We start from the raw sequence: 12,957 nt of genomic DNA on the forward strand, positions 1-12,957 counted from the left end.
GACGGACTTGCGCACGCGGTCCGCGAGGCGCCGCCGCAGCGCGCAGATCGACGGGTTCGACGACACGCGCCACGAGAGCGTGCCCGCGGCCTCCCTCTTGAGCCGCCCCTTCTCGTCGCGGTCCAGGAGCCGCCGCGTGACGAGCTTGCCCGACTCCGCGGCCATCGTGAGCTCGTGGGGGTCGATGACGCAGAGCCCTAAAAAGTCGTCGGCGTCCAAGGGCGACGGGTCGTGGTCGAAGACCTCGAGCACGATCGCCGCGAAGAGGTTGTCCGGCTGCGTCATGGGCACGCTCAGGTTGATGTGGAAGCCCCAGCGCGGGTTCACCGTGCGCTTCTCCGGCGCGCACTTGCCCACCGTGCGCTTGTCGACGCCGTCCCACTTGACGACGACGTAGGGGTCCGACGTGCCTGCGCGGAATTCAAATCTTCAACCCGACTTCGATGTGCGCCTATGCGACAGAAACGACGGAAGCTCTTCGGCCGTGCTTCGAGAACTCGACGAGAGCCATCGATTCGTCCAAAAGTCAGCCGAATCGACTTCGATGTGACCGAGCTCGAGAATTCTGAAGTTTGGTCAGGACCGCCCAAACCAGCGGTCGAATTCCACGCGGCGACGCGCCCGACGCGTCCGCGGCGCGGATCTCGTCGGCCTGGTGCACGTCGAGCGTCAGGCGCCCGGCGACGACGCTCCGCACCTCGAGCCAGCCGAGGCCCGGGTCCGTGCCCTTGGGGTCGTCGAGGAACCGCTTCGACGGGCACTCCGGCAACAGCGAGTAGCGCGTGACGTCCGACGTCGTCACGAGCTGGTCCGCGCCGAGGCGGACGACGCCCATGAGCGTCTTCGACGCGAAGTCGGCGTCCCAGACCTCGAGGCGCACCTCGATGCGCTCCGCGGGCGTGCCGTCGCTCTTGAGGGGCACCGCGAACCAGAACGTCTCGTTGCGCCAGACGGGCCGGAGCGTGTCGTTGCGGACCTTCGTCCGGCCGATCATCTTGCCGTCCTTGCGCACGATGACGAAGGGGTCCGCGCCGCCGATGAGGTCCTGCTGGAGCAGGCCGCCGCCCCGGAGGACGTGGAGCACGACCTCGGCCTCGGGCGCGTCCTCGCCGCCGGCCTCGTGGATCGGGATGTAGGGGATCTTCTCCGCCTTGCGGGGCTCCATGGCCTTGGGCACGTAGGACGACCGGATCAAAGCCTCGACGTAGCCCTGGGGGTAGGGGTCCTCGCTGAAGCCCGGCCGCCGCCGGAGGAACCGGGGCACGCCGGGGCTCGGGTAGACGACGGACTCGCGCGGGATGCTCACGAGGCCCATGAAGTCGTCCTGGCTGAACGTGTCGCTCTCCCAGACCTCGATGTGGAGCTCGTCGGGCGTGAAGTCCGTCTCGATGGGCTTCATGGGCACGCTGAACTCGATCGCGGGCTGGTACCACCGCGGGTCGAGCGTGTTGTCGCGCACGGGCGTCTTCCCGAGCTTCTGGCTGCCCCAGCGGACGACGCAGTAGGGGTCGCTGATGTCGAAGACGTCGTGCTGGGCGAGGCCGACGGCTTCCAAAATCGTCACCTCCACGATGGCCTCGTGCTGGATCTCGACCGTGAGCGTGCCCTGCGTCCGGTACCGCTCGGGCTTCTCCTTCCGCGGCCGCTTCGCGTTCGGCTTGAGCGGGCGGTCCTCGAGGCCCAGGACGTGCTCGCCGGGCGTCATGAGCTGGCCCCAGCTGATCTGGGACATGCCCAGGAAGTCGCGGCCCACGGGGTCGTCGTCGAAGAGCTCCACGCGGACGTCGACGGACGGCTCGCCGAGCCGCGCGGCGTCCTCGCGCCGCGCGCGCGCGGCCTCCGCGAGCGCGGACGTCGACTCGGCGTCGCGCTCGCCGGGCATCTCCCGGGTCTGCTCGTCGTCCGAGTCCTCGACGTCCTCCGGCGCCTCCTTGCGGTCCTCGTCGTCGCTGTCCGCGGGCGCGTCGTCGTCGTCGAGGTCGTCCGACGCCCTGAGCGCGCACGCGTGCTTCTTCGACCGCTTGCGCCCGAAGAGGCCCCGGGCCTTCTTCGCCTGGGGCCGCTCGTCCGGGTCGCCGGGCCGCGTCACGCGCGTCGGCACGTCCCGGAGCGTGAACGTGTTGCCGTCGTCGCCCCAGACGGGGTTCGTCGACTTCTTCCGCGTGGGCGTGCGCCCGACCTTTTTGCCCTCGCGGAAGAGCACGGCGTAGGGGTCCCCCGAGATCGTCGCGCAGCAGTCGGCCTTGCGCAGGCCCGTCGCGTACAGAATTTTCACGCGGACGTGGCACCGGGGGATCTCGTTGAGCGTGAGCGCGCCTGCGCGGAACTCGAATCGTCCACCCGACGTCAACGTGAGCGTTGCTTCGACACAAGCACGTCCGTCGTGCTTCTCAAACTCGACGAGAGCCATCGATGCGTCCAAAAATCAGCCGAATCGACGTCGATGTGACCGAGCTCGAGCATTTCAAAGTTCGGTCGGGACGTCCCGAACCGGCGGTCGACGTCCGCGCGGGCGCGCGCGGTTCTGCGCGTGCGCGGTGAGGTTGACGCAGAGCTCCTGGATCTTCTCGGGGACGCAGACGCGCAGGGTCATCGTGCCCTGGACCCGCTCGCCCCGCTTCCGCGCCTTGAGCGGGAGCGTGAGCTTGTCCATGGACCGCTGGCGCATGACGAACGACGCGTCGAGCTCGACCTTGCCGAGGAAGTCGTCGGACCCGAAGAAGTCGTCGTCCCAGACGCTGACCTCGAGCTTGCCGCCGTGCTCGGGCATGAGGAGGGGGATCGCGACGATGAAGCCGTGGTTCCACGTCGGGCTCAGCGTCTCGTCGCGCGTCTTCGTCCGCGTGAGCTTCCGCGCGCGGTGGCCGAGCCACTTGGCGACGGCGTAGGGGTCCGACGCGCCCATGGCGCCGTCGGCGCTGTGGAGGTGGCGCGCGCTGTCGACGAAGATGCCCACGCGCGCGCGGAGGTGCACGCGGACCGTGAGGAAGCCCGTCGTCTTCTTCTGGAGCTCCGCGGAGCTCTTCGGGTGGGGCCGGAGCTCCTTCTCGAAGGGTCTTATTCTTGGCTCGAGGAGCTCGTCCTTGCTCAGCAGCACGAGGCCCAGGGGGTCGTCGAAGCCGACGATGTCCTGGTCGAAGACGGACAGCTTGACGCCCTCGAACGACTCGTCCTTGAGGTCGAGCGTGAAATTCAGACAGTCCGGGCCCCAGACGGGGTCGAGGGTCTGGCCCTTGACGGACGTCGCGCCGAACTTCTCGTCCTTGGCGTCGCGCTTCGCGAGGAAGCCCGTCACGTAGGGGTCCGACTTGCCCTTCTTGAGCAGGCCGATGTCCGCGGCGCGGAGGCCCCGCGCGCTAACGACGCAGACCTCGACCTCGAGCTCCTCGCGCTTCTCGAGGACGAACTGGCCGACCTCGCCGGCGTGCTTCGCGCACTCGTCGGCCTCGGCCTGCTTCGCGCGCGCCTCGTCCTTGATGCGGTCGGACACGGTCTGCTCCGACGGCGCCTCGGCGACGTCCTCCTCGAAGGACGACCCCTCGTACTCCTCCGCCGTCAGCAGGCTCCCGCCGTCGTCGTCGAGCTTCAGGACCGGCGGCGGCGGGCCCGGCGGCGCGTCGGCGGACCCGCGGAGCGGCGAGTCCGGGTCCATGAGGTCCGACTCGCGCGACGGGTGGAGCGCGGCCTCGAGGTCTTTCGGCTGGAGCACGACGCCGTCGTCGTCGCCCGTGTCCACGAGGAAGTCCTTGCCGTGCTCCTCGGCCTCGTCGCCGGCGGCGATGGCGCCGAGCTGCGCCTTCTGCGACGCGTCGAGGCCGCCGCGGCCGCGCCGCGGCGCCCAGACGCCGCCGGACCGGTGGCCCTCCTCCGCGTGCTCCGCGCGCCGCGCGTCCCGCTCCTCCTGCGACGAGTCGACGCTCGGCTGCGGCTCGGGCGCGGCGCGCCGCCGGGCCTCGAATGCCTGCTCCTCCTTGGACGCGACGCTCGCGGACCCGAAGGGCTTGAGCTCGACGCGCGCCGACTCCTCGCTGCTCACGCTCCGCGCGTCGCTCGCGTTCGCGTCGCTCTCGCTCTCGCGGATCGACGCGGGCACCGACGGCTCCGACGGCGCGTCGCCGCGCCGCGGCAGCGGCCGCCGGCCGACGGCGGCGAAGACGTTGTCGCCGCTCGCGTGCTTCTTCTTCTTCTTCTTCCCGGGCTTGGGCCGGCCGCGCGACGGCGCGCCGGGCGGCGGCCGCGCCGCGAGCCCTTCCACGGCGCCCTTCTTCGACGCCTGCGACCCGCCGCCGTCGCTCGAGCCGGGCGGCGGCGGCGCGCTCATGGCCGCGGGCGCGGCCACAAGAGCGCCGCAAACGCTGCCCCAGCGCGCAGCGGAAGGTCGGGCACTTTTTATTGAACATCTAAGTTGAACATGTTGAACTCCCTCTCGAGCTCCGCCTCTCGCCCTCGTCGCGCGCCATCGACGCCACGAGCGCCGCACAACGACAGCCGCGTCTCTGAATTGAACCTCTGGTCGAGGTCTGTGGCACTGCGTCGCGGCTCCGCCTCGCCCTTGTCGCGCGCGCCATGAACGTGTTCCGGCTGAAGACGTTCGACGAGACCTGGGCGCTGCTGCGCCGGCGCCTCGCCTGCGTCTTCGACGAGGCGCTCTGCGACGACGTGGACCCGGAGCTGCCGTCGAAGACGGAGACGTACAACATCGTCCGGGACTGCTGCTTCATCGAGCGCTGGCAGGAGCAGCTCTACGCCGTCTGCGTGCCGGAGCTCCAGGCGCTCGGCGAGGCCTGGGCCGGCCGCGTCGCGGCCGCGGCCGCGGCCGCGGCCGGCGGCGACGCGCTGCTCGTCGCCGTCGCGAGCGCGTGGGCCTTCTGGAGCAAGCAGCTCTACCTGTGCGTGGGCCTGCTGCAGTACCTCGAGCAGGACCACTGCGCGCGGCACAAGCATCTCGGCGTCGCGAGCCTCTGGCGCGTCGGCGTCGAGGCCGCGCGCGACGGGCTCGCGCGGCGGCCGGGCCTCGTCGAGGCCGTCGAGGACGCGTGCGCGGACCGCTGCGCGCGCGCGCGCGCCGCGGCCGAGACGGACGCCGCCGCGGACCCGGCGGCGGCGGCCTGCGGCGCGTGCTGCCGCGCGCTCAGCGCCATGGGCCGCTACGAGCGCGACGACGACGGCGCGGCGGCCGCGCCGCGGCTCGAGGACCGGCTCCTGCGCGACGCCGCGGACTTCTACGCCGCCGAGGGCGCGCGCCTCGCGCGCCGCGGCGGCGGCGACGGCGGCGCGGACGCGCGCGCGTTCGTCGCCGCCGCGGAGCGCGCGCTGCGAACCGCGCGCGACGCCGCGGACGCGGACCGCGGGACCGTCGCGCCGGAGACGGGGCCCAAGCTCGTCGCCGTCGTCGAGCGGGAGCTCGTCGCCCCCCACGCGGCGGGCGTCGTCGCGCGGGGCCTCGCGCCGCTGCTCGACGCGGCCGTCGGCCCCGAGGGCCCCGGCGCCGCGGCCGCGCTCTTCGCCCTCCTGCGCCGCGGCGGCGACGTCGGCGCGGCGAAGCGCGCGCTCGCGGCCCACGCGGCGGCGCGCTTCGGCGAGTGCGTCGCGGCGCCCGGCGACGCGCTGGGCGCGGTCCTCGACCTCCGGTCGCGGCTCGAGGCCGCGGCCGGCGCCGCGTTCGCCGTCGAGGAGGAAACGCCGGACTACGCGCCCGGCGACCCGTGGGCCGACGTGCTCGAGGGCATCGAGGCCCTGGACGCGATGAAGGCGTTGCGGCGCCGGGAGCGCGAGGAGCGCGACTGGGCGGGCCGCGCGGTCCGCGGCGCGTGCGAGGAGGCGGTGAACGGCGAGGCCGTCGCCGCGCGGTTCGCGCGCGCGGTCGCCGCGGCGCTCGACGGCGAGCTGCGGTCCGGCGGCGTCGGGGGGGCCCGCTTCGAGGGCGCCCTGGCCTGCTTCCGCCTGTCGCGGGCCAAGGACGCCTTCGAAAGCCGGCACCGCGGCCTCGCCGCGAATCGGCTCCTCGACGGCGTCTTCGGCGGCGGCGCGGACCTCGCGCGCGCGCTCGCGGCGGAGCGGGCGCTCGTCGCGACGCTCGAGGCCGAGTGCGGCGCGTCCTACGTCGCCAAGCTCGAGGGCATGTGCAAGGACGCCGCGGCCGCGGCCGAAAGCGGCGCCGGGCCCGGCGGTGCCGCGGCCGGCGCCGCCGAGCTCGCGCCCCTCGTCCTCACGGCGGGCTACTGGCCCCCGGCGCCGCCGTGCGCGCTCGCGCCGCCGCCGGCGCTGGCGGAAATGGAGCGGGCCTTCGAGGCGTCCTACGTCGCGGAGCGCAAGGGCCGGCGGCTCGCGTGGCGGCCCGACCTCGGCCGCGCGGACGTCGAGGCGCGCTTCGGCGACTGCGTCGCGACGCTCGACGCGACGCTCGCCCAGGCCCTGCTCCTCGTCGCCCTCAACGGCGGCGCGGCGCTGTCCGCGGGCGCCGCCGCGGCCGCGGCGGGCCTCGACCCGGGCGACGCGGAGCGCGCGCTCGCGTCGCTCGCGGCCGCGAACGTCGTCGCCGCGGACGGCGGCGGCGCCTACGCCGCGAACGCGGCCTTCCCGGGCCGGGGCCGCGTGCGGCTGCCCGCGCCCGCGGCGCCGTCGGGCGCGGACGGCGGCGCGGGCGACGTCGAGGCCAAGGCCGCGCGCGAGGACCGCCAGTACGCCGTCGACGCGACGATCGTCCGCGTCATGAAGGCGCGCAAGACGCTGAGCCACGCCGCGCTCCTCGGCGACGTCTTCGCCCAGCTCAAGCGGCCCGCGTCGACGGCGGACGTCAAGGCGCGCGTCGAGAGCCTCATCGAGCGGGAGTACCTCGAGCGCGACCCGCGCGACGCGGGCGTCTATAACTACCTGGCCTAGCGGCGCCGGCGGACGCCCGAGCCTCCGAGCGCTCCCGGGGCTTGTAGCGCTTTCAGATTCAACTGGCCGCTGGATGACTGGGGACCAAAGGTGTCTAATGTAAAACGAAGCCCGCTGGAGCTACCCGGGCGTCCGCGGCGTCCGCGGCGTCGCGGCGTCGCCGTCGTCGGCCTGGCAGAGGGCGACGCGGAGGCGCTCGGCCTCGTCCTCCGACGTCGCGCAGAGGAAGTGGAGCGCGGGCTTGGCGCCGAAGTGGTCCGCCGCGAGGTACGGCACGACGCGCCCCGTCCGCGGCGCGCCGCGCGGCGCGTCCTTGGCGCCGTCGGCGAAGGCCGCGCGCTGCTGCTCGGGCGGCGCGAGGTAGCGCGCGCCCTTGGGCGGGAGGTCGTCGCGCGTGTCCTCGGCGCTCAGCCACCAGTAGAGGCGCCGGTCGTCGGTGACGACGACGTAGCGCCGCTGCCAGAGCTTGAAGAAGTTGCCCGACGTCTTGTAGATGACCGCGGCGAAGCGCTCCGTGAACTTCTGGAGCCGCGCGTGCGACGACCGCGCGCCGGGCGTCGCGTCGAGGAAGCGGCGCGTCCGCGGCGCGAAGTACGCGGCGAGGTCCGCGGCGTCGGGCACCTGCGCGCGGCGCGACGCGTCGAGGTCCGACGCGGGCGGTCGATGCGCGCGCGGGCCGGGACGCTCCGCACGAAGTTGAAGAGCCGCTCGTCGACGCGCTTCTCGCCGCGCGCGCCCAGCGACCGCAGGTGCTTGATCCAGGCGTCGTAGAAGAAGGACGCCGTGCCCCCCATGAGCACGGCCTGGACCGGGAGCAGGAGCGCGGCGCCCGACGCCGCGACCGTCGCGGCGAGGACGAGCGCCGTCTTCCGCGGCTGGACCCAGCACCTGCGTGGCACTGCTTCGAGAACTCGACGAGAGCGATGCGTCCCAAAATCAGCCGAATCGACGTCGATTTGGCCGAGATCGGGCGGTTTGAAGTTGTTGCCGGACGGGGCGTTCCGCCGCTTGAGTTCCACGCGGCCCAGCACGCGAGGTTCACGAGCGACTCCGCGAAGGACACGCAGCGCAGGAGCTGGCGGTGCGACTCGAGCACCTGGGCCCGCGCCTCGCCGATGAGGGCCTGGTACTCGGCGATGAGGCCCCGCGGCCGCGCGCCGTCGCCGCCGTCCGCGGCGCGGACGCGCGCGGCGAGCTTGTCGATGAGCGTCTGCTCCGCGCGGTCCGCGTCCGTGAGGGGCCGGAGCCGGTCGCTCCGCGACGGGAGCGCGACCTGGAGCGTGAGGAGCACGTCGCCGACGGGGCCGCGCGCGCCGCCGCCGCCGTCCGAGTCCGAGTCCGCGGCGTCCGAGCCGCCGTCGGTCGCGCCCGGCGGCCCCACGGGCAGCCAGACGTCGACGGGCGGCTGGGGCCCGCCGTTGGCCTCGGACGCGGCGCTGCCCAGCAGGTCCGCGACGCGCACGTGGCACTCGCCGAGCGGCGGCGCCGGCCGCGCGGCGCCGTCGTCGCCCCCGGGCTCCGCCAGCGAGAAGACGAGCGCCGCCTCCCCGCGGCTCCAGGGCACGGCGCGCCGCGCCTTGCCCGCCGCCTCGAGGTCCTGGAGCACGGGGTAGCGCGCCGCGCGCCGGAAGACGCGGCCGCGCGCGACCCAGGGCTCGAGGACGTCCTCGACGGCGCCGTCCGTCCGCGCGGCGACGTTCAGCAGCTCCGTCGCGGAGCCGCGGCGCCGGGGCCGCGGCGCCGAGCTCAGGGACCCCCGGCGGCCCGAGGCCTTGGTGCGCTCGAGCCAGGGGTTCGCGGCGCCCGCGTCGTCGACGCCCCGGGGCCGCCGCTCGGCGTCCTGATCCGTCGCCGGGCGGCCGTCGTCGAGGTCGAGGGTCGCGACGCGGCAGCGGAAGGCGCCGTCGCGCACGCCCCGGGCCTCGGGCGCGTAGCTCACGTCGACGCGCGGCGGCCGCGGCCGCGGCGACCGCGCCGGGCCGCGCGCCGCGTAGCGGCGCGCGGCGACGCGGAGCAGCGCGAGCTCGCGGCGCGCCTCGACGTCGCCCTCGCCCCCGCCCAGGCCCGCGCAGCAGATGAGCTGGCGCTCCTCGTCGCGCTCGACCCACGCGCGCGCCCACGCGCCACTCGCGCGGCGCCGCAGCGTCGCGGCGAGGAGCGCGACGGCCGCGAGGGGGAAGACGGCGAGGATCTTCGCCGCGTCGACGTGCCACTCCACGGCGAGGAGCGCGGCGAGCGTCAGCGCCGTGCGCCGCGGCGCGGCGCCCCAGTCCGCGACGGCGACGAGCGCGTCGCGCGCCGCGACCGCCGGCGTCACGAGCGCCTGGCAGCGCAGGAAGAGCTCGCGCATCGCCGCGGTCTGGAACTCGCCGAGGTTCTCCGGCGCCATGGGCACGCGCTCGCGCGTCCGCAGCACGAGCCCGGCGTAGTCGACGTCGAGCGCGGCGTCGAGCACGAGCTCGCCGCCGTGGACCTGCGCGCAACTCAAATCTTCAACTCGACTCCAATGTGAGCGTAATCGGACGGTTTGGACCAGACTTTTTCGCTGTGCTTCGAGAACTTGACAAGAGCAATCGATCCGTCCAAAAATCAGCCGAATCGACTTCGATGTGACCGAGATAGAGAGTTCTGAAGTTTGGTGGGGACGTCCCGAACCGGTGGTTGGAATCCACACCGCCGTGGACCTCGCGGCCGTGGCGCGTGCTCCGGAGCGGCACGGCGACGCGGTCCGCGTCCTCGGGCCGGACCGCGCAGGACCGCCGCCGGGGCGCGCGCGCGCCCGGCGCCGGCGCCGCGGCCTCGTCGCCGTAGACCAGCGCGCCGAGGCCGTCGACGGCGCGCGCGCAGGCGTCGCGCTCGATGGACGCGTCGAGCTCGAAGAGCGTCAGGATCGCCTCGGCGACGACGCCGTCCGTCTCCGCGTCGCAGACGTGGACGTCGACGAGGGACCGCGGGTTCGCGACGGCGACGGCCGCCGCGCCGTCGCTCAGCCGGAGCCGCTCGTCGGCGCGCGCGCGGCGGACGACGGCCGTGCGGCGCCAGGCCGTCGCGAGCCAGCCGGGCCCGTCGTCGCGCGGCGACCGCGCGCGCGTGCGCACGTAGAGGTCGCGCTCCTCCTCGCCGTCCTCGCCCGCGACCTCGAGCGCGACGGGCCGCGTCGCGAGGCGCGCGTAGGCCGCGCACGCGTCGGCGCCGGCGCCGCACTCGCCGTCCAGAATCTCCACGTGGCGCGCCTCGGGGTCCGCGGCGCCCGGGCCGCCCCGGAGCAGCGCCTCGTCGACGTCGACGGCCGGCGTCGCCGCGTCCGCGGCGGCGCGCGCGTCCGACGGCGCGCGGCGCGCGGACCGCCGCGCGTCGCGCGCGCGGACCGAGGGCCGGCCCCCGAGGCCCGTGAGCCACGACCGCACCCAGCGGCGCCGCCGCACGTACGTGAGCGGCCGCGCCGCGGGCCGCGTGAGCCCCCGGAGCGCGAACTCGGAGAAGTCGACGCCGTAGGACCAGCCGTGCTCGTCGCAGCGGTCGCCGTCGCGCTCGAGCTCCCAGTCGCCGGCCCAGGCGCCGCCGCGGCCCGGCGGCGGCGCGTCCGCGGGGAAGCGGCGGAACCTACCGCGTGCGAAGGTTCGTCGGTGTCCCCGGTCGAGCGCGCCCGACGGTCGTACCCCGGCCGCGGGACGCCGCGCGGCGCGAGTCGCCGAGGCCGACGTAGCGGAAGGGGTCCAGCGGCAGCAGGTGGTTCCCGGACCAGCTCCCGGCCCAGCGCTGGTTCTCCTCGATCGTCGCCGCGCGCAGGCGGCTCGCGTGGCTGTCGCTCCGCCGCCGCCGCGCGGAGCCGAGGAACGCCGCGGGCCCGCGGCCCGCGCCGAGGCGCCACGCGCAGGCGTTGCAGCACCGCGCGGGGCCGCCGAGGCGCATCACCGTCTTCCGGCTGCAGGGCCCGCAGACGAGCTTCCCGCAGGACCGGCAGTGGTGCCGCCGCACGGTCACGCCGTTGAAGGCCCGCTCGCAGACCATACAGGTCGCCGAGCTGCCGTCGGCCATCCACTCCGGCGACGACGCGTCCAGGGGCGGCGACAGCTCCGCCTCCTTGGCCGCCACGGCCTCCGCCGCCACGAGCGCCCGGTCCGCCATGCCCATGGCATCCTTCATGCTCGTCGGCAGAGCTGCCCCGAGCTTTGATGGCGTTTCAGGTCTGCGTTGCACTCCCCAAAGGTACGCCTTACGCCGCCCCCCCCCCGCGCTTCTGCCGCTTGAGCGCCGCGAGGCGGACCGTGTCGTCGTCGCGCGCGCCGTCGCCGCGGCCCCCGGCCGCGCGCAGCACGGCGACGGCGGCGTCGGCGGCGGCGAGGTGGGCCGCGAGCGCCGCGGGGTCCGCGGCGGCGGCGCAGGGCTTCGACGCGAAGGTCTTCATGACCTTCTTGTCCGCGGCGAGGGAGTCGCGCGCGGCGCCGTCGCCCGCGCGCCGCGCCTCGTAGTCCGCGCGGTCGCCGGCGAAGAGCGCCGCGAGCGCGGCGCCGTCGCCCGCGGGGACGACGGCGAAGTCGGCGTCGCGGCGGTACCACTTCATCTGCTCCGCCGCGTAGTTGCGGCTCGCGGTGCGGAATTTGCGGCAGAAGTCGACGTAGGCGTCCCGGCGCGCGCCGGCGTCCAGCGCGCCGTCGCCCGCGTCGTCGCGGCGGCCCACGAGGTAGTCGAGCGCCTGCCGGTAGCCGATCGCGCGCGCGGCCGTCGACGTCTCGGGGAGCCGGCCCGCGGCCCGGAGGGCCGCGACCTCCCCGAGGAGGCCGCGCGCGAGCATGGCGTCGCAGCGCGCGTCGATGCCGTGGAAGAGGGCCGCCCGGTCGCCGGGCGCGAGGAACGCGCAGCGGACGTCGTAGGCGCCGAGCGGCGGCGCGCGCGGCGGCCGGCCGCCGGCGCCGCCGTCGAGCTCGATCTCGACGGCGCGCGCGAGGCGGTACCAGTCGTTGGCGCTCAGCGCCGCCGCGCGCGCCGCGAAGGTTTCGCCCTCGGCGGCGACGGCCGCGACCGCGCCGGCCCAGTCGCCCGCGGCCTCGTGGGGCGCGAGGAGCGCGGCCGCGGCCGCCGCTGATGCGGCCGACGCCGGCGGCGCGTCCGGCGCGCCGCGCACGAGCCACCGCGCGTACATCATCGTGCCGCCGACGACGACGGGCACCCCGCCGCGCGCCGCGACGTCGTCGACGGCCGCGACGGCCGCGCGGCACCACTCGCCCGCGGACCACGGCGCGGCCGGGTCGCCCGCGTCGACGAGGTGGTGGCGCACGGCGGCCATATCCGCCGCCGACGGCTTGTTCGCCCCGATGTCCAGGCCCCGGTAGAGCTGCACGCTGTCCGCGGACACGATCTCGCCGCCGAGGGACCGGCAGAGCTCGAGCGCCGCCGCCGACTTGCCCACGGCCGTGGGGCCGGCGAGGACGACGACCTTCGTCTTCGGCGCCGCGCTCATGGCGACGCAGCGGCGCAGCGTCGCCAGGCTGGTCGCCAGGGCCAGGCGCATAAGCGCGCGCAGGGGCGGCGGCAGTGGAGGCCCAACCTTCGTGTTCGCCGATTCTGCGTTCAAGCTGCCGTTCAAGCCCCCTTCAAAATAGATGACGCGCGCCTAGACACGTACGAGGCGGCTGCGCCGTCTCACTCACGCGGCGCGGCGCTTTCGGCCGTCCGGCGGTCCAGTTTCGGCGCCCCGCGCTCCTTCGCGCGAGCGCCGCTCCTTCGCACGAGCCCCGCGCTCCTTCGCGCGAGCGCCGCGCGTCGACCGGCCCGGGAAACAGTATATTGGGTTAGAGATCACGCGAGTCGCCACCTCTGGTCGCCCGGGCGCTGCTCTCTGGGTTGGCGACCGCCTCTACGTGAACGTCTTCTTGGTCATGATGCCGTAGAACTCGTCGGGCGAGATCTCGCCGTCCTGGTCCGTGTCGGCGCGCTCGATCATCTCCATGAGCTCCGCGTCGGACATGGTCTCGCCGAGCTCCTTGGCGACGCGTTTCAAGTTGCGGAGCGTGATGTGGCCGGTCTGGTCGTCGTCGAAGAGGTTGAAGACCTTCTGGATGTCCTCGCGCGGTC

At 74.9% G+C, this 12,957-nt stretch overlaps 2 protein-coding genes across 2 annotated transcripts; one reads left to right on the forward strand and one right to left on the reverse strand.

The window, feature by feature from the left end:
- Window positions 1–6,669: 6,669 nt before the first annotated feature.
- AURANDRAFT_8684 (hypothetical protein) lies at window positions 6,670–6,879 on the forward strand (the record flags this gene model as incomplete). Its single annotated transcript, XM_009034646.1, has 1 exon — window positions 6,670–6,879. A coding segment is annotated over one exon (210 nt), but the record flags the coding sequence as incomplete, so codon positions are not given.
- Window positions 6,880–7,002: 123 nt separating this feature from the next.
- AURANDRAFT_61466 (hypothetical protein) lies at window positions 7,003–12,394 on the reverse strand (the record flags this gene model as incomplete). Its single annotated transcript, XM_009034993.1, has 6 exons — window positions 7,003–7,503; window positions 7,575–7,770; window positions 7,902–9,355; window positions 9,555–10,485; window positions 10,556–11,022; window positions 11,150–12,394. 6 exons carry the CDS (start codon window positions 12,392–12,394, stop codon window positions 7,003–7,005), a joined length of 4,794 nt encoding a protein of 1,597 aa, XP_009033241.1.
- Between the last annotated feature and the right edge of the window lie 563 nt (window positions 12,395–12,957).

The sequence above is a fragment of the Aureococcus anophagefferens genome, assembly GCF_000186865.1.
Source record: "Aureococcus anophagefferens unplaced genomic scaffold AURANscaffold_2, whole genome shotgun sequence".
NCBI lineage: Eukaryota > Pelagophyceae > Pelagomonadales > Pelagomonadaceae > Aureococcus > Aureococcus anophagefferens.